Source organism: Dryobates pubescens, chromosome 1 (genome assembly GCF_014839835.1).
Source record: "Dryobates pubescens isolate bDryPub1 chromosome 1, bDryPub1.pri, whole genome shotgun sequence".
NCBI classification, from domain to species: Eukaryota; Metazoa; Chordata; class Aves; order Piciformes; family Picidae; genus Dryobates; species Dryobates pubescens.
The window spans coordinates 3,605,678-3,626,209 of NC_071612.1; the positions used below are offsets into that span (position 1 = coordinate 3,605,678).

The 20,532-nt window shown below is 44.3% G+C and overlaps 1 protein-coding gene across 1 annotated transcript in view; it reads right to left on the reverse strand.

The window, feature by feature from the left end:
• Nucleotides 1-20,532, reverse strand: part of CHL1 (cell adhesion molecule L1 like) — a 181,265-nt gene that overhangs the window by 63,132 nt on the left and 97,601 nt on the right. Inside the window, exons 3-6 of the mRNA XM_054180025.1 lie at nucleotides 15,976-16,165; nucleotides 13,950-14,055; nucleotides 11,461-11,651; nucleotides 1,722-1,844 (exon numbers count right to left, since the gene is read on the reverse strand). Of these exons, the coding sequence (XP_054036000.1) occupies nucleotides 1,722-1,844; nucleotides 11,461-11,651; nucleotides 13,950-14,055; nucleotides 15,976-16,165 (610 nt within the window). The remainder of the gene's footprint in view (nucleotides 1-1,721; nucleotides 1,845-11,460; nucleotides 11,652-13,949; nucleotides 14,056-15,975; nucleotides 16,166-20,532) is intronic.

The window sequence follows — 20,532 nt, forward strand, 5'->3', positions numbered from 1 at the left end:
CTTTCACAGTAGTAAAATGTAAATAAATCACTGCTGGGTGTAAAAATGTTTGGTACCTATTCATTGCATTCCATTGGAGGTTGTAGTTTTGCTTGTAAATACAGCTGTCATTTGCTTCCAACTGAGCTGGTCTGGCAAATTTAATGTTGGGGAGGGGTGGAATTTTCAACCCACCACACTCTTCTGCTGTGTGCTTGCTTCCAGATAGAACTTTGATGGGAAAGGGGCAGAAGACCCACCAGAAACAATGAGGTATTTGCCAGTGTATTAATTTACCAATGTATTAATCAAAGAATAGAACTTTGATGGATAAGAGGTAAAAGACCCACCAGAAACAATGAGGTATTTGCCAGTGTATTAATTTACCAATGTATTAATCAAAGAATAGAACTTTGATGGATAAGAGGTAAAAGACCCACCAGAAACTATGAGGTATTTACCAATATATTGGTAATTAATAATAGAATAGAACTTTGATGAGAAAGAGGTAGAAGACCCACCTAAAACAATGAGGTATTTACCAATATATTGGCAATTAATAATAGAATAGAACTTTGATAGGAAAGAGGTAGAAGACACACCAGAAACAATGAGGTATTTACCAATATATTGGTAATTAATAATAGAAGAGAACTTTGATGGGAAAGGGGTAGAAGACACACCAGAAACAATGAGGTATTTACCAATATATTGGCAATTAATAATAGAAGAGAACTTTGATGGGAAGGAGGTAGAAGACCCATCAGAAGCAATGAGGCATTTACCAATATATTGATAATTAATAACAGATATTTTAACATGTTCATCTGTTTTGAATATACATATGATCTATTTTTAAATAGCTGACAATGAAAAATTGATAATAAAAATTACTCAGTACAAAATTCCTGCTCAGTTGAAAGGAAACCTGCAGCACCTCTCCCCACCACAAAGCCCTGTAATGATGATCCTAGAGGTCAGCACTCACAGTTGTCCCCCAAGGCCACTTTCCCAAGCATTTTGCTCTCCTGTAACTACAGATTACAACAGGGGAGCGTTTGTATGAACCAAGGTTGCTGCTCTGTCTCGTTGTTGATCCAGCCAAATGCAGGTTGGTGATAAATAAATATGTCAGGAGTCGAGAGGCTGCCTTACAAGATCAGAGGCTTAATCTGGCACCCTGTCTCTGCAACCACTTGGTCAGCATCAGAAGCAAACCCTTCATGCCACGGAGGCAATCTGAGTCGCTTTGCTTTCCCAGAAGCTCCTACAGAGCACAAATGCTGAAGAATAACATGACAGAACCCCACAAGAACTAATTATGCAGAGCTGACAGATTCTTTTTTTCCCCTCTCTTTAGTATCATAAATCAACCATTAGTTTATGAAAGGGGGAAAATAATTATGATGGAAGTAATGCATTGAGACATTTTACCCTCTCTATAGTAAATGCAGCACTCCTCATCACAGGTAGACTCATTTACTAGCCTGTAAGCCTTCTGATATCTCATCTTTAATATCTGCTCTCTCATCTTTAATAGTTTGTTGTGTCGCCACACACTCTGCAATTTAACTCCGCGCTATGTAAAAATCACATCTCCAGCCTCCGCGTCTCAATTTTGCTTTCCAATATCCACTTGCACAATTACCCTTCCCATCAATTAGGAATCTGTAATGAAACTGCTCTGGAAGACAAATGGGTCAAGCCTCCTCACAGGAGCTGCAGGAAGGCTGTTGCCTTACCGATGTTCATCCAATAGATATGCAGCGGTGGGATGCCTTTTGGGGGGTTGCAGTGCAAGATCACCGAGTCGCCGTGCTCCACATCCAGGGGCTCGATCTTTTCTTTGGGGAATTTGGGGACACCTGCACAAAAAGCAAAGAAATTGCTCTTTCATTGCTGCCTTTTGCAGTTTTGTCCTTCGCTTCCCCTTTAATACAGCGTTTGAAAATATTTGCCTTAACATCGTCCTTTGCACGCTCTGCCTTTAGTTACTACCATTACTTACCAGGTGATAGAGTGTAATGATGCATTTTACTGACAGTAAGAACTCTCTGCTTGTGTTCTTCATTCATAAAGTGCACAGACCATAGAATTAAAAGCCAGGCAGCTGAATGGAGATGTTTAACAGTTCTGCGATATCCATGAGCTTTGCTTTGGCTTTATTTTAGCACACTTCTTTTCAAACCCTTTGTACAGCTCCTTTAGTTGTCATGCCTGGAAGGGACAACTCAAAACCACACAGAACCAAAGCCTGAGGCTAAGACTGGAGAAGAGGACTGTGCACTGACTGGTGCCAGGTTGCTTCTGGGTGATCAGAAACCAGTCTGGGAGTGCAGTACGATCGGGGAAATCTTGGCGAGGAAGGAGTTCTCAAGAAGCCACTGCAAGTCAATGCAGGTGAGGACAGACATTAGGCAGCTGTTCTACCTCATTCCTGGAGTTGTCCCAATTCTTATGCATCTCCAGAAGTCTTGTTTAAAGACTGTATTGCCTCTTCATCCCCTCAGGTGTAAAACCTCTGCCATGCATGCTTTCTCAGCAAGCTTGTCCTTCATATCAATTTAACAGACAGGTTGTGCACAAAATAACTCACAGGGGTGCATAACCACTGCACTACTTGGGATTAAATATAAGTTAAAGAGTTAATGAATCTAGGACTTGTTTCATCACACGGAACATCAGCACTGATGCTGGCAACCTGGCTAGTTTTGGTAATCAAAAATGCAACCAAAGCACATGCAAGAAGATGAGAAGCAGAGCGGGGTTGGAGCCCACACCAAACCAAGCAGCTCAAGGATTATTGCAGAGAAACTAGTCTGAAAAATGTAACCACTCCTTACACAAATTGATCTAAGAGTTCCAGGGCAGATGTTGTCTTCTGCTTTCATTGCAGGCAAGTTCAAACTAGTCAAAGTTTCAGGGTAGGCAACTGCATTAAACAGCAAAATTAATAGCAATTAAACAGCAAAGGAATGAAAGCATCCTGGCTGTGCAGAGCCAAATTGGCACTGCAGACGTTGCTATCCTGGTGTTCAAGTCATGACAGGGAGCTCTGATAGTGAAAAAACAAATTGAAACATCAGTGATCCAGAAGGACATCGGCAGGGTCACCTTGCAGGAGTCAAAGCAAAAGAGGAGGGTGAGAAATTCAAGGCCAGGACTTTTAAGGAACCTTTATATGCTGTAGGATAAGTAAACACAAAAAGAAGCAATCACAATAATGCTGATTGCCTGAATGAAGATTGTGCATAGATTTTATCTCTAGGAGGATTATTAATATGTTAGGAATTCTTAGGAGAGGCAAAATGGAGCTAATGAGCATTACCCACTCTGTAGGTGAAACTGCAGATAACAAAGGGACCTGCATATTCACATCCAGTCCTTTGAATAATGTATAGCCTTCAAGCCCTTGGAAAATACAGCTGCTGTCTGCTGGAGAGGTGGAACAGTTTCCAGTAGGACACAAAAAAAATCAATTTCTTCGTATTCCCCAAAGCACATCACTCCCAGCAAAACATCAGGAAAGGATCAGGTGAAGGATAAGGAGTTTCTGACTAAACCACAGAGACCAGGAAATAGACTAATAGTGAGATTACTCATCAAGGACATAAGAAACTCCTGTGCAAACCTATTTCTTGCCTCATTTGCCACAACTAAATCTAGGTCTCCAATATCCCGGTTGGGTGCCATAACCATTGGTCTTCTCAGTGCATTTCTGTAGCAAAAGGACTTAGAACTGTTGGAGTGAGCCCAGAGGAGGCCACAAAGATGACCCAAGAGCTGAAGCTCTGCTGTGAGGATAGGCTGAGGGAGCTGGGGTTGTTCAGCCTAGAGATGAGAAGACTCCAGGGGGACCCACATCCAGGGGGCCTTTCAATACCTGGAGGGATCCTACAGGAAGGCTGGAAAGGGACTCTTCATAAGGGTATCCCTGGTTTGAAGCTGAGGGAGAGTAGATTTAGACTAGATCTTAGGAAGAAGTTCTTCACTATGAGTGTGGTGGGACTCCAGAATAGGTTGCCCAGAATGGCTGTGGATGGCCCTCCCTGGAGGTCTGTAAGGTCAGACTGGATGAGGCCTTGGGTAACAAAGCCTAGTTGAGAGCCATCCCTGCCCATAGCAGGGGTGTTCAAGTACATGATGTCTGGGCTCCCTTCCAACCTAAGCCATTCTGTTAATTATAGAGGCCATTCTGCATGATTATAGAATTAGATAAACACATAGTCCCACCAGGGGACAGTGAAAACTCAGGGTCTTGGTATCATTAACTGGACGTGCAGACATTCATCTCCAATGGCCCAGGTGTCTGCTGCTGCCCTTCAGGAGGGGAGGGAAAGAGCAACTTGAACCCAAATGTCTTCCACCTCAAACAAACACTTGAATCACAGATGGTCAAGGATTCTGGGCTCTCCCAGGCTGTTTTGTTTCACTTAGCTCATCATGAAAAGCATTGGAAGGCTTTGATTTGTACCTTAATGCCTAGCTTGGAGGTTTTTGATCCCTTGAAGTTTTGCAAGAGAGGAAAACTCAACTTTCACAATAAACTCTTGAGCTAAACCCTCTGACCAGTCTTCTTGCTGGGATCCCACTGCCCTCAGAGAGTAAAAAAAATACCTGCTTCTCAATCCTGAGTGAGGGCATTTATTAAAACTAGGAGGCTACCATCACATCAGACTCTGGCTCTTGCACATTACTCTTCAGTATGCACATGCAGGCAATATTTCATTGTATTCTATGCAGTGGCCCTTTGATTTAATTAGTGGGTATTCCAGAATTAATCACCACTGATTTGTGGCTGATCACAGAAAGAATCACAGCTCAAAAGTATCATACAAGATTAATTGTGTCAGGAAACTGTGTCACACTGCCTGGAGTTATCAATGCAGCACATGGACACTGTAACATTTACAACCAATTGATCTCTTTTGCAGTGATACCATTAAAGCTGTCATGTCAAGCTTTCATGCAATTGCCCCCACATAGATATAATGAGAAGGGACAGAGAATCCAACCCAGCTCCCAGTATCCCTCCTCACATATCCGTAACATAAGGGGGAAAGAAAAGAAAAATACTGAAATGGCTCTGAAAAAGGCTGCCAGCAGGATGGATCTCATGACACAAGCAATCAAGTGGCAGGTATGAAGGAGCCACAGGGAAGAGAAAAATCTGCACACCTGCCTTCTGTTATGGAGACAGCTTCCAAAAGCCCACCATGACATCTCAACAGAGTTTTGCCCAAGTTTTATTTCCTGAGAAGGCTGTGAATGCTGTACAGCACTCATAAAGCAGAACCAGAGTGGATATTAAGCTCTTCCAAGCACATAAATACTAAACAGGTAGAAAAGTGAGGAAAAGTTGACTCAGTCAATAACTTTCTATACCCTGAAATTCCCAGCTCCTCAGACTGTTTAATTAGTAGCTTGTTGTACAGATCTATAGCTTGTGCTGTGAGCAGCCCAACACATCTAAGAACCTTAAACATGATTCAACAGTCATTGACCACATGAGTTGAACTGAAGACAGCTTGGGCTGCTTCCAGCACTCATCTCAGTACCTCAATTGATATTCTGATCCACACAGTACAAGCAGTAGTTAAATTTGTAATTTTCATTGCAGCCTTTGAACTGTTTCTGAGATATGATCCTGCTTATTTATGGATTTTTATTTTTAATTGCTGCATTAAATTGAAAAAGTTTGGGAAGTCTGAATGTGAGGCTGTCAGAGGGAATTTTTCTGGTGCAGTCGGTGACTTAGTCACAGAATGGTAGAGGTTGGAAGGAACCTCTGGAGATCATGCAGTCCAACCACCCCCTGCTAAGGCAGGGTCACCCACAGCAGGCTATCCAGGATCACAATGGCCAGCTGGGTTTGGAATCTCTCCAGAGAAGGAGACTCCACAACCTCTCTGGGCATCCTGCTCCAGCACCTTCACGCTACACAAGTTGTCCCACATCTTCAGGTGGAACTTCCCGGGTTCCAGTTTGTGCCTGTTGCCCCTTGTTCCGTCACCAGGCACTGCTGGAAAGAGACTGGTCCCATCCCCTTGACCTCTGCCCTTCAGCTATTGAGAAGATCCCCAAGTCTTTTTGTTTTTTTAACTCTGTAACCCCCTGTGTATTGTCCTTTGCAAAGCAATGGCTGCTGCCAACCAGCAGAGTGACCCTAACAATTTAGATGGCCAGAGAAGTTGTTAAAGGTATAATACACTGTGTTGGGGAGGCAAGAGGTAAAAAATGTATTTTTAATCATTTGCAAATTCTCACTGAGGTGCTCCCTTTTGTTCTCTCTTCCATAAAATCTATACTGCAGGTCTCACTGAGTTGCTCCTCTTTATTCTCTCTTCCATATAGCCTACAGCGAAGGTCTTCACAAAGGTGTGTTATTGATCCCTCCTGTTTCAGTATCAGCTCTATGTCTTGTAACAGTTCCACACTATTTGCATCTGGGTTTGTTTTGTTTTCTTTGTTAACACTACCACAGGTTTTGTTCTCTTTGGGAATTCTGGAACGAAGATCACTGGCATAGCACAGCCTGCCACTGGACAATTTTATGTTCAGGCTGTTTCCATCCTCAGATCTTTGGACTTTTGGAGGAACAGCTTTCGAAATACTCAGCATAAATCTTAATGCAGTCTCCCATGCAGAGTCTTTTGCACTAGTTAATTAAAGAAGTTTAAACTGTACTTTGGCATCAAGCCTGCCCAGCAACTGAAGCACCAGATTCACCAAATACAGGAGGAGGGAGGCTGAGGTCTGTGTTCTCCCCATTTAAATTAATTTTCACGGTGCATCTATCTTTTAACAATCTGGACTTTGCAAATGAGGCAAAGAGATAAAGATGCTCAGACCCCATTCCTCCCCACCCTCCTTAATGTCATCACACATTGGGGAGGTGTGGTATTTTCATTATGTAGGTGAGATTTAATGATGGTTTCTGCTGACATTTCTATTGCTTCCCTGGAAAAGACTCCTGTGAGTAAACAGTCTTTTGTTCTCCTTTGCAGCAGCAAGCTCACAGACCCAGTGTTCTACTTCTGCAGTGTAAATGCAATTTATCAATAAAGCTGGCCCAGGCTGACTTGCTGGGTTTTTTTCTTCACTTCACTGGCAGAGTGACTTGCCAAGGAGCTTATATTTCCCTTGAATACAGCTGGCAAAGCGCTGCCACCTCTGCATCATTATCATGAATGCATAGAGTGATCTCACATGTACCAGTCTCTGCTTCAAAACTTGTGGGTGAATAGAGGTAATTTATCCCAAACTCTTCTGTGTCACTGATTGCCTAATTTACAGTGGAGCTGTGCACCAGCAGCTCCCTTTCACTCAGGCACAGTTGTAGACTATCCAGCACGTTGGAAATTCAAAGGTGCCTCCTGTCACTCTCTGAATCCTGATTTAATTTGCAGCATCTCCATTGCACTATGAAATGAAAGTTTGAATAAAATCAAATGTGCTTTAAAATGTGTGGCAGTCAGGTAAATTCTTCTAATAACTTATCTGCACCATCTAGTAATTTTCTATACTTAGGACTTTGCATGTATTAGTGCTAAAATTCCTCTTGCATTTGATAGCAACCACATCTGTAACTTCTCAGATAATTTCATGGAGTTACAGAGTTGCTTTGGTTGGAAAAGCTCTCTAAGATCATTAACTACCAACCTAAGGCCACCATGGTCATTAAACCACCTCCTGAGTGCCATGCCCACATGTTTCTTGAACATCTCTGGAGATGGTCACTCCACCACCTCCCTGGGCAGCCTGTTCCAATGCCTGACCTTTTGTTGCTAACTAACCCCAGTATCTTTGATATCTACTCAAGCTAATATAGGCAATTTTTCATTGAAAGCAAAAATTAATCTGCTCTGATCACAGAATCAGTGATCCCAGATACAGACATCAACTCATTCCTGTTTTCCATTCCTCAGCACCTTTTTCATTCGGTAGCAATGGAGTGTTCGAGTATTCTGCTGCTGGAGGTGACATACCTTCACTGAAACATGACACTGAGGTCTTGAACTCTGAAAACTAATGAGCCTGAGACACTTTGCTTAAGAGATGTCATATTAACCCCATTGCCCTGGCCAGACTCCAAAGTGAGTAATTATGTCCTGACTAAAGCTCTGAGCGACTGCATTGCTCTCCTGTTTCTGCCTGAATCACAGGATTGTTCCAGTTGGAAAACACCTCTAAGATCGTCAAGTCCAGCCATCAAACCAACACCATCATAGCCATTAAACCATGGCCCAGGGCTCCACATCTACACATTTCTTTGACACCCTCAGGCATGGGGAATTGACCATTCCCCTGGGCAGCCTGCTCCAATGCCTGACCACTCCTTCAGTAATCATACACAAGGTCTAACCTGAACTTCCCTTGGTGCAACTTGAGGAACTGCAGAGCTGGCTGTGGAGCCAACTTACATTCTCAGTTCAGTAAACTTCACCTTGCCATCCTAAACTTTTGTGCAGTTCTCTACTCAGGAATGCTCTTCCCTTAAAGCAACTGTACATAGTGAGTAAACTATACAACAACACATGTTACTGACCACTCTCCTACGAAGAAACACTGAGAGAACTGGGGGTCTTAAGTCTGGAGAAAAGAAAGCTGAGAGGGGATCTTATTAATGTGTACCAATAGCTGAGAGGTGAGTGTCAAGGTGAAGGTGCCAGGCTCCTTTTGGTGGTGCCCAGTAATAGGACACTGAACAGTGGGTACAAGATGGAACACAAAGCTCCACCTCAAAAAGAGGTGAAACCCTGCTGTGAGAGTGACAGACCACTGGAACAGGTTGCGCAGTGAGGGTTTGGAGCTTGCTTCTCTGGAGATATTCAAAACCCACCTGGATGCATTCTTGTGTGGCCTACCCTAGGTGATCCTGCTTTGGCAGGGGGATTTGGACTCCACCTCTGGAGGTCTCTTCCAACTCCTAACATTCTGTGACTCTGTGGTTATCTTGGCAATTCCTCACCAAACACCAAGCTGCTGTGTTAGGCAGCATGATCCAATAAAGTGCAGCATGAAAACAAATTCCCACAAGAAAAAAAAAATCCATAAAACTGACTGGAAGTAAATTGAATCAATGTCTTTTATGAGTAGGGCTTGTAAAAATACATTAGAAGTCCTTTCCCAGGAACTCTCCCAGCCCCTGCAGTGTGTCTAGTATTCAACGTGATCACAGCATCATGACTCGCCCAGCCCTAGCTGTACCTAGAAGGTTTCCCAGGGTTGTTGCCTATGAAAAAGAGATGACAAAAAAAGATTGTGCCTGTTTCTCACATCCCATTTCATCTGCATTCAACTGCTAGAAGTAGGTTTTATAGATAGGTAGCCACCTCCTGCTTGTCAGTTCCAGGGCTGTGAAGACTCTGGAGATATTCTCTACCATGTGCACAGTGCTTTCAGATCCCTTGATGCAGGATCTTGGAAATGTAGGATGTAGCCTGGAAAAAAAATTAATAAATAACTCCTCCACACTGCTGATTCTCTTGGACTGTGCCACTCAGCTACATCACACAGGCTTGCTTCGTGTTCTCACCCTCCTGCCTTGTGGAACCAGGGATATTTCTTGTTCTTTCTATTCCTGCTGGGAAGATTCTGCTGCAAATTTTCCCCTTCTAATGCCATATATTTTGATCCTGAATTCAAGACCAATTCTCTGTTCATCTTCCTTTGCTGCTTCCAAACTACAAGTGCTTAAATGTATTGGTACCTTAAAGCTGATTGCATCAGCGTTGTCCTTTTCAGCACCTTGAACTTTGCATCAGTAAATTTCATCCCATGACTGTAAACCTGGCCCTTCAAATCATCCATTTCCTCCTCTGCCCTCCCTCTGTGCTAATAATGGAAGGACAAGTTTCTAGGCTCAGTAATATTCATGACTAGATTTTTGAGCTCATTTTCCATTCATCTCCAGGTCCTTAATATTCTCCCTGTAAGTATTTATATCAAATCCTGAATGCTGCTGACATCAGACTAATGAACTCACAGTTGATTGGATCACTTCCCCTTGAGCTTCCAAACATTTGCACTAGTTGCTATTTTGCAGTAATAAACTGCTATTTCTCCCATCCTTCTCCCTCAGCTTCTGATTCCATGTTCCTTGCTCTGAGATGGAGAACCATATTGTCCTCCCAATTTCTGAGCACTCAATCACAGTTGCCAAGCTGAAATATTACAGCCTTATGACTCTTAACAGCGTTTGCTTTCCAAGAGGTGCTTGGAAAGTGAAACCCTCACATCATTCCTAATCCTTTCTCAAATAAATGGCTCCACTTTTAAAGAGATCACTCCAAACCGAACTCAGGGAAGGAGAAGGGAAGGAGAAGGGAAGGAGAAGGGAAGGAGAAGGGAAGGAGAAGGGAAGGAGAAGGGAAGGAGAAGGGAAGGAGAAGGGAAGGAGAAGGGAAGGAGAAGGGAAGGAGAAGGGAAGGAGAAGGGAAGGAGAAGGGAAGGAGAAACCAGGTTGGAAGAGACCTTTGAGATCATCGAGTCCAACCTATCATCCAACACCATCAAATCAACTAAACCTCCAGACTAACAAAAACGCCATCTGACTCAAACCAGTTTTGTTTTCTGGGGCAATGGCTTCTCGTGCCTTTAATGCTCATTACATTTTTAATACCTTTCTAATGCTACTTCATTATCTATGCCATTATTTCTATATTTCACAATCAGCTAGCATCCTCCAGCACCTGGATTGCAGTTAAGGTAGTTCCTGGGCCATTTTCTTTTCTACTATTTGTCCTCTCTCTTCCTACATTTTAATTTCTGTATTTTCCTGACGTGCTGGCATCAGCTCACAAACAAATTGTTGTCGGCTCAGATTAGGTAGAGAATTTACCAGACTGCAACTCTCATCAATATTTATGCTTTCTTCTTTACAGAAAGAGAAAAGTATTAAAAGTGGAAGCATCACGAGAGCAAACAGTGGCTTTAAGCAAATACAAATCAGAAAAGAATCCTTGTGGGTTTTATGGCAAGAGGCAAAGCAAGTGCTTTAGAAAGGCATTTCTAGTCAAGTCAAAGCAAATAATAATTTCCTGTCATTGAACATTCAGCTCTCTTGAGATGGTGATTAAAAAGTTTATATGGATCTAGCTGCTAACCCACTCCCTAGGGGCAAAGGGGGCCAATGATACTCCGAAAGCAGAAGTAAATAATAAATGTTTTCCAAATGAATATAGCCAGGAAAATATACACATAATCTACCCAGTTGTGTTCATATTAATTAAAGTTGATAAGGAGTGTCAGTATCAGCACTTGGAAACCTGCAAGGAGTTGACAGCCTGGCAGTGTTGTCTGAACTCCTGCATTCAAATTTGGTTTCTGCCCTCAAAACCAGCAAGGAAACAAAATCATTCCGGGGAGCACAAAGAGTTTTCCTTTCTAGTGTTCAGTGAATAACAAACACCACCTCAGCAACTACTTCTTTCTCATTTCATGTGAGGAAACCTGAAAAAACAAAGCCAAAGTCCTTACTTGGGACAATTAGCTCAATTTCTTCTGACATGGCCGTTCCCAGCACGTTGGATGCAAAGCACCGGTATTTCCCTTGGAAACTGGTGATGATTCCACGGTTTTGAATCACAAACGTTCCAGAGTTGTTAAATGTGATTATCCTTGGGTCAGATAACAACTCAAATGGTTTCCCATCTTTAGTCCAGTTAAATCTGTAAAAAAACCCAAAACAAAAAATACAAGTGTCACAAAGGACAGGTCACAGAACAGAGAGCACTATGGTGCAAACCCAAGGCCAAGCGGAAGGCTGTGCACCTAGGCTGGGGGCAGTCCTTGGTACCAGTACAGGCCCATGATGAAGGGCTGGAGGGCAGCCCTGTGGAGAAGGACTTACAGTTCATGAAAATCTGGTCATGAGATGGCAATGTGTGCTCACAGCCCACAACCAACCATGTCCTGGGCTGCATTCCTGTTAGCATGGGCAACAGGTGGAGGGAGGGGATTCTGCCCCTCTGCCCTGCTCTGCTGAGACCCCACTGGTGGTGCTGGGTCCAGCTCTGGAACCCTCAGCCCAGGAGATGCGTGGACCTGTTGGAGCAGTGCCAGAGAAGGCTACAAAAGTGATCTGTAATTTGCTGTGAGGACAGGCTGAGAGAGTTTGGGTTGTCCAGCCTGGAGAAGAGAAGGTTGCAGAGAGTCCTTATGGTGGCTGTGTAGCAGGACAAGGGGGGATGGTTTAAACTACATGAGGGAAATTTACACTAGAAAGAAGGAAGAAATTTTGTACAATGTCCCATGTTGCCCAGAGAGGTGGTAGATGTCCCATCCCTGGAATCCTTTCAGGTCAGGTTGGAAAGGGCTCCACGTAAGCTGCTCTTCTTGAAGATGTGCTCACTGCAGGGGGGTTGGACTGGATGACCTTTAAAAGGTCCCTTCTGACCCAAACCAGTTTGTGACCATATGAAAAGCAGTGGCAAATATGGGTTTTGTTAAAAAGAAAAACTTCATGGAAGAGGAGAGAGTAGAATGGTAGAGCAACCACTGCGCTACTGCAATTTGTGTTAGCTATTGGGCAAGTCTCTCCTACGGCACACTTGATTTTTAGACAACTGACTGACATGAAATAACACAAAGCTTAATGCAAAGACAGTAAGTAAGAAAGACCACCTGTGAAAGCAAGAGCCACACAGTGACAGGAACTGGAGGCTGGCAAAGAAGCTGTGCCTGTAGGAGAGCTGGTACTTTTGACTGGCAATGATTGACAGGAGCTGTTCTTGCCATTCATAGGAGAAACCAAAGTGAAATCCATAAGAAGCTGAGAGGACTTGATTGAGTTTCTCCTTATCTTGGCATAGAATCACTTGTTTTCACGCTACAGGGGTGGGATTTTGATGAATGCTTAAGTGTTGGTCATAGTTTATGCATCTGGAAGTCTCAAATGGATTGAATTGGGCTAAACTGATTCAAAAACTCAGAGGCTGTTGGGAATTACAGTACAACATGTTTTAGTGGGAGATGTGCCTTCTTTCAATATTTTGCAATGTTTGAAGAGAATAAATTAATGTCAACAGAGATGTATGGTTTGGCACTTCACTAGCACTGGCAAAACTGCCTTCCCGCAGTATGGAGAGGAATATGGGTTCCCACCACCCAAACAGCACTATCACTTGCATTTAAACATACCAGAACACTTTTAATTGCTCTGCTGACAAGCAGAGAAACAAAGGAAATTTGTTGTCATGCTACAAGTCTTCATTCAGACCTCAACTGAAAATGATCAAGCCATCTTGATACAAAACTACTGCCTTTTAACAGCAAGTTTAAGTTATGTGGCAGAGAATGAAGGAGGGAAGGACTGCAGAGTTTAAAATGACATGCAAACCCAGCTGTTAATTCAACCCATACACCATCCAGTGGTGCAAGTCTTAGGCAGAGCTTTCACTCTGACCTGATTACATTTTTGTTAAGCACATTTCCTTTAAAACTCTATTCCCTTTTTCCACCAGGGTAAAATACACAAAGCTTATCTCTGGATAGTTATTTGAACAACTCCTTCTTGTGTGTATTCGTAACATCAGCACAGCCACGATGATGTCAGGTACAGACAAAAGCATCTGATAAAATGCAAATGTGGTCTCTGACTACATGATTTAATGTGTTTGGTATTTTTTGGGTTGCTGTGGAAAAGGCAGAACAACAGATGGGCCCCTTTGATTGCCATCACACACCTCCTATCTTTTGCAGCACAGCCCAGACCAGCTCTTGTAAATCATGGGGTGAACTCAGCATGGGCCAGAGAAATGAAACATCTCCCAACAAGGGAAAGGTCTGCTCAGATCTCCTCATGGACTGACTGGAAGTGAATGGCCTAAATGGAAACCCAAACCTTACCCTCGCCTTACAGTGATGAGCAGGTGACTGTACATGAGCTGTTCCTCCCCTTCCACAGAACCAGAACAATGGTAGGCAAAGACCCAATTTCTGCTTCTCCAGATGAAGGCAGTACTCACGTGGGCTGTGGGTTTCCTCTGGCTTCACACTTAATTGTGAAGTCCTCATCAAAAGGGTAGGCGACCTGGGTGTGAGATTGCTCCGTGATTGTTGGAAGCTGTGCAACTGAACACAAAGGGGTATGGGGTTAAACATCATCCAAGCAAAGCTGTACTGCACTCAGGTCCTTTCTTCAGAAGGGACAATGTCAAGACTGCCTCACTGCTGCAAAGAGTGAGGCTTGCCTTCAGGAAAAGGATGAGGACCGTCATCTTCCTGGCATCAACAATACCCTCTGCTCCCCAGACTGAACACGGTTACTGCCTTAGCTTGACAGCCCTGACTGTACTCAGCCAGCTGCTCCTGGGCATCACCTGCACACAACCAACCCCTTCAGAGGAGAGCTGGGGCCATGCTAATGCCAAAGCATGAGGATGTGGACTGGAGAATTTATCCAGCAACGAACTGAGGTTTATAATCCTGACACTTAGACATACACAGATAGCAATTTGCTCTCTCCACCCTGGATAAAACTGCTAGGAAATCCATGGGCTGCAAGGATGAGTTAATACCCACCCCAGGGTACAGCAGGAGAAGAGTCATTATCACTCGCAGGGTCATGCAGTGATGTTTCACTACCTTTTCTTTTTTCTTCTCAGGGAATTGAAGTGTTGTGAATGGCTGTGAAACAGAGCTGCATGAGGGGGAATGCTCCCCTGCCATGGAGCTGGGGATAATAGGATCAATCACTTTGTTATAAGCAGCCAGGAAGAAAATTAACAGGCTCTTTGGTTTCGCTTTTAAGTCCAGGAGGCTCAAAGCCGGAGGCAAAGGTGGTGTCTTACTGTACCATGTGGTCTCAAAGCCAAACACTTCCAAGCCCCCCAGCTTCAGTGATCAGATATAATTCCTTTTTATTAAAATATAAAATGCTTCATTAAAGCAAATTAAGGGCTAAATGGTTCCCTCGTGTAGGTTCTTAAAAGCAATGGATGCCCAGACACTTTGTCCTGCACTTTAGGGACACAGCTCCACTTAAACACAAGAAGCTACCTTCCTCTGGAAGAAACCTTCTGCTTCCAAATGATGCTCAATAGCTTTGGATAGCTGTAGAGAAGCATCCTACAAACCTGCTTGATTGCCTTCTCCTTTGCAGCCAGGGCTATTGGCAGGCTCCAGAGTGCTAAGAGCTCACGGCAGGCCCACATGATGCTCTGAAACTGGCCCCCGTCATACTCTGAGGCTACAGCACCAACAGCTCTGCAAAGAGCTTTTCTTTTTCCTTAGATTTGCTTATTATTTTTTCCCCACCATAGTTGATAAATCCAAACATTGTCAAGTTTTGCTTTGGTTTTGGGTTCCCCCCACCATCAAAAAACAAAGAACCAAACAAAGTAGACTGCAATCCTTCTGATCCCTGCCATGATTTATATCTGAAAAACCTTGGCAAGCCTGGGCTGCACTCCAAGCAGTGGGGTATACTGGCTTTCACTGGATTGTCCCCATGAGCCTCATCCCATATTTTACACATGTCCTGAAACCACCCCAACCATGTCAAACAGGCAGTTTGAGTGCATCCCAGCTGGAGAGGGACGAAGGAGGAGCTCCCCAGGGCGGTAGGAAATATTTCTCTAAGGAGCAATGTACACCTAGAGACATACACCTGCTCTGTTTCACATTGAAAGAGCAGGTTAGGAAAGGCAGATTCACATCAAACAAGCTTCAGGGAAACTCAGAGCCAAAATGAGGGATTTATGGGATGGAGAGAAGTAAACCCTTGGAGCAATGCAGTGTGTTAGATCACAAACACCAGATATGTTATTAGACATGTTTCCTACTCCATTTAAACAGGTCCAAACAAAGTAGCCTACATATTTTTTTCACATCTGAATTTCCCAAAGGCCTTGTTCAGGCAGAATTAAATTTGCAACAGAGCAACTGAAAAGTAGGATTTAATCATTTTGGTTTTCTCTGGGAAAAAGGTTTAAAAAACCAAAGGGTGGCAAACTAAACCAGGAAAGTGTTCAGTAAACAGCTAGAACTCACCTGATAATGGTATTTCAATAGCTGCTGCCAAACTCAATACAAAGAAAAACAGGCATATGGTGAGCCCTTTTGTGCTTGATAGCATCTCCATCACTCTTCTGTAACCAAGGAGTCCAAACAGAACGAGGGATATCTTCTGCTTCCTCTCACTGTCACTTTGGATCAGATGGAAGGATGTGAAACTGGAAGGCTAGAGAGCAGAAGACACAGCCACATCAGCTTGCAGCATTCACTTGGCTTTAACAGGATTGCTGAATTACAGCAGTGTTTCAGGATTTGCAGCTGAAATGTGCATTGCACTAAAGTGGGACCAGCTTTAGGAAGGTCCTTGTGGTGGGTTGAAATTAGGCCCCAATTCATTTGAGAAAATTACCCCCCAAAAATAATATTTGCCAGACTAGCTCAGTTGGAAGCAAATGAAACTGTATTTACAAGCAAAACTACAATCTAGACTTAGGCAATGCAATGAATATGTACAAAATATACACTATCTACAGGTATTGACAATTTATCAACAACACAAGACCCCCCCTGGAGAAAAAACAGGGGGTTACCAATAGCTTGCCCCTCTTTGCTCCTTTCCTCCCCTGTACAAGGGACAAGAGGAGAAAAAAAGCAGAGAGTAACTTGTCAGTTGCTGGGCCTGAACCTATTCAATATCCTTATTGATGATCTGGATGAGGGGATTGAGTCCACCATTAGTAAGTCTGCAGATGACACCAAGCTGGGAGCAGGTGTGGATCTGTAAGAGGGTAGGAGAGCTCTGCAGAGGGACCTTGACAGGCTGGACAGATGGGCAGAGATGATAGCATTCAACAAGTCCAAGTGCTGGGTGCTGCACTTTGGCCACAACAACCCCATGCAGTGCTACAGGCTGGGGTCAGAGGGGCTGGAGAGCAGCCAGGCAGAAAGGCACCTGGGGGTAGTGGTTGACAGCTGGGGGAACATGAGCCAGCAGTGTGCCCAGGTGGCCAAGAAAGCCAATGGCATCCTGGCTTGCATCAAGAATAGTGTAGCCAGCAGGAGCAGGGAGGTTATTCTGCCCCTGTACTCAGCAGTGGTTAGGCCACACCTTGAGTCCTGTGTCCAGTTCTGGGCCCTTCAGTTTAAGAAGGACATTGAGACTCTTGAACTTGTCCAGAGAAGGGCAACAAAGCTGGGGAGGGGTCTGGAGCACAGCCCTGTGAGGAGAGGCTGAGGGAGCTGGGGTTGCTTAGCCTGGCAAAGAGGAGGCTCAGGGGAGACCTTACTGCTGTCTACAACTACCTGAAAGGAGGTTGTAGCCAGGTGGGGGTTGGTCTCTTCTCCCAGGCACCCAGCACCAGAACAAGAGGACACAGTCTCAAGATGTGCCAGGGAGGTTTAGGATGGATGTTTAGAAATTCTTCAGAGAAAGAGAGATTGGCCTTTGGAATGTGCTGCCCAGGGAGGTGGTGGAGTTACTATCCCAGGAGGTGTTCAACAAAGGATTGGATGTGGCACTTGAAGCCATGGTTTAGTTGTCAGGGGGTGTTAGGTACTAGGTTGGACTTGATCTCTGAGGTCTTTTCCAACCTGGCTGATTCTATGATTCTACTTAGCCACAACAAAGAAATGCAGCCAAGGTCAGCAAGCCAGCGGAAGCAACCAGCCAGCATCTGCTGGAGCGAAGAAACCAAGAAAGAGAAAAAAGTAGGTTTATACAAGTAACTTTATGTTAGTTATCAGACCAATGGAATTAGTTAGACCTTATCATTATTTTCCTTCTGCATCCAATGGGAATTTTATCTGCATTCTACCACTTTCTACTACAATCTCTGGAAAATCTCCTAGGCATCAGCCTAAAACTCGCACAGTCTTCTTATTACATTCTTAACAGAAAACCAAACAAAGAAGCACAAACCCATTTAGAACATAGAATTATAATTATATATATATATATATACTTTTTTCCCCCCCATTTGTAATCATTCCAGGTCATAAATTTTTCTAATGAGAGTTGTGTAAGCTGGCAAGTAACATAACAGATCTAATGAGAGAAATTTGGTGCATTAATGACCTTGGTCGCAATTCTCAGATGTTTTGATCTTTCATCTTTCATTTATGTCTTAAAAGAAAGCACACCATCTAATTTAGTTCATTAATAAGGACCAGAACATGAAACCTTTGCTTTTCCTCCATAATGCCAGAACTACCACCCATAGGTTTTACACAATCCATTACGTGTCCTTCGGTTCTGCATTACAAGGCGAAAATGTCAGGTGGCTGCCAAAAGGAGACATATTCAGCTCTAATGAGCAGTTAAGTGCAAGGGGTGAAGAGAGACAATTCTGCAAATGGGTGTAGTCAGGATTTCAGCCATCAGCATCATTCACAGCATCTCAGTGAGGTATTAAGCAGTGTAAGGTGGTTTGGACCTGTGCATCTTCTAAGTGCTCAAGGGACATCAGTCTCAAGAGAATTTAGACCTCAAATGTCAAGATAATTTTGCAGGAGCAATTCTCAAGATAAGGCTGCTATGCTGGAGGTAAGGACCAATCATGGCAGCCCAGCATGGCATGGCAAGCTCTCAGTTTAAGAAGGACATTGAGACACTTGAACGTGTCCAGAGAAGGGCAACAAGGCTGGGGAGAGGCCTTGAGCACAGCCCTATGAGGAGAGGCTGAGGGAGCTGGGGTTGTTTAGCCTGGAGAAGAGGAGGCTCAGGGGTGACCTCATTGCCCTCTACAACTACCTGAAAGGTGGTTGTGGCCAGGAAGGGGTTGGTCTTTTCTTCCAGGCAACCAGCACCAGAACAAGAGGACACAGTCTCAAGCTGCGCCAGGGGAGGTTTAGACTCGAGGTGAGGAGAAAGTTCTTCACCGAGAGAGTTGTTAGCCATTGGAATGCACTGCCCAGGGAGGTGGTGGAGTCACCATCCCTGGAGGTGTTCAAGAGGAGATTGGACGTGGCACTTGGTGCCATGGTCTAGTCATGAGGTCTGTGGAGACAGGTTGGACTCAATGATCCTCGAGGACTCTTCCAACCTTAGTTATACTGTGAGACTGTGATTCCAGCCGCTGAGCTCCCAAGCAGAGCTGTACACCCACGGCAATGGATTTCCACACTAAGCCTGGCTCATGCACAGTTCTGTATCTTAGTGCATAGCACTTAGCTAATCCTTGGATCAGAAAGGCAATCCAGGGATCACAGACAGCAGTTGGTATGCAGGGGCAGGCAGGAGGTGAGACCTGTGCAGTGTACTGAGGATGCTCAGCCTTCCCCAGCTGGCTGCAGGGGGAACAGAGACAGCCACAGGGTCAGCACACCCCAGCCTATGATGGTTGCTTTGCTGGACCTCTACAACACACAGGCATTTCTCAGCACATTCCTCCTCACCTTGACTCTTGGAGATGAGCAACAGGCTGTGCTGAAGCTCTTTCCCCAGAGCATTGGGAGGATAATTTCTGGTCACTCAGTCACCAGTTCATGAAAACTTTCTGCAAGTTAGTCTTGGAGACCAAAATCCCTGGGTGAAAATTGAAATTGGCCAAGAAAGGGACAAGAGACAGACACTCTAATCACATAAGCCTCATTCCTAAAGATATGAGGCAAAAAAACAGATGTCTTTTAAGTATCTTAGGCAGCAAGTGTTTGTTGATGGAAGAAGCTGAGTAATCTTCTTAGTGCCTGGCTCCACAGAGGGGAGTGGAATAGGAGCCCACCAGAGATGACAGAGACCCACTGGCTGAGCTGCCACCCCAAGCAGTGTTTGAGTGCAAATCAGGCAGAATTAGGCAACATCAGCAAGTTCTGGTTTGTGGCAGTCGATATTTCCCTCAGTGTGATTTCTCCCAGCTCTGACTTGTGAGCAGTAGACCTTTGCCAGCCTCAGTCCAATAAAATCTGGGCTGTGTCACAGCATGAAGGGGGACACACAACCCACAGCAGCCCCAGCCAGCAGCTCCCTGATGGCTTCACAACTTCTGTCATTGCAGGACCGGGCTCCTACTCTGCCTTAACTGCTCCTGGCAGGCACTCAGTTCCAGACCCGTGTCAGTGATGGTGAATCAGATGCTCTGCCAGCAAACCCTCTAACCACACAACTGCAATTTAAGCTCATAAAAATCCAGCCAGTGCTGCTGCTTGCAGATGGTACCTTAGTGATAGTGAAACCCTTCTCTCCCCGCTATCTGCTGACAGCTCGGGGAAGCAGAGCAGCCTATGCCAGGATGCCAACCAGAGGAAGGGGAGCTGAGATGACAGGAGGTGTGCAGCCTGCTGAGGCTGCAAACTAGGGAGTAAGAAGTTTCTTTCTTCACATGAATGTTACAAATCAATGTATAGATTCTGATGAAATCTGAGCAAAATCAAGCAGACTGCCTAATTCCTTAACCCAACCCATTTAAATTATTATTATTAATAAAACATAGAAGAAAATAATAAAGTGCTGGAGAGGAAAGAAGAAATGTCCTGAACAAAAACGTTGTCCTTGCTCATGTGCCACAGCACAACTTGCCTCTGCAGGCTGCTGCAATTAGCTGCACTGTCTAGCACCTCGCTCCCTTTCCCTGTGCAGAATACTAATGGAAGGGGCTG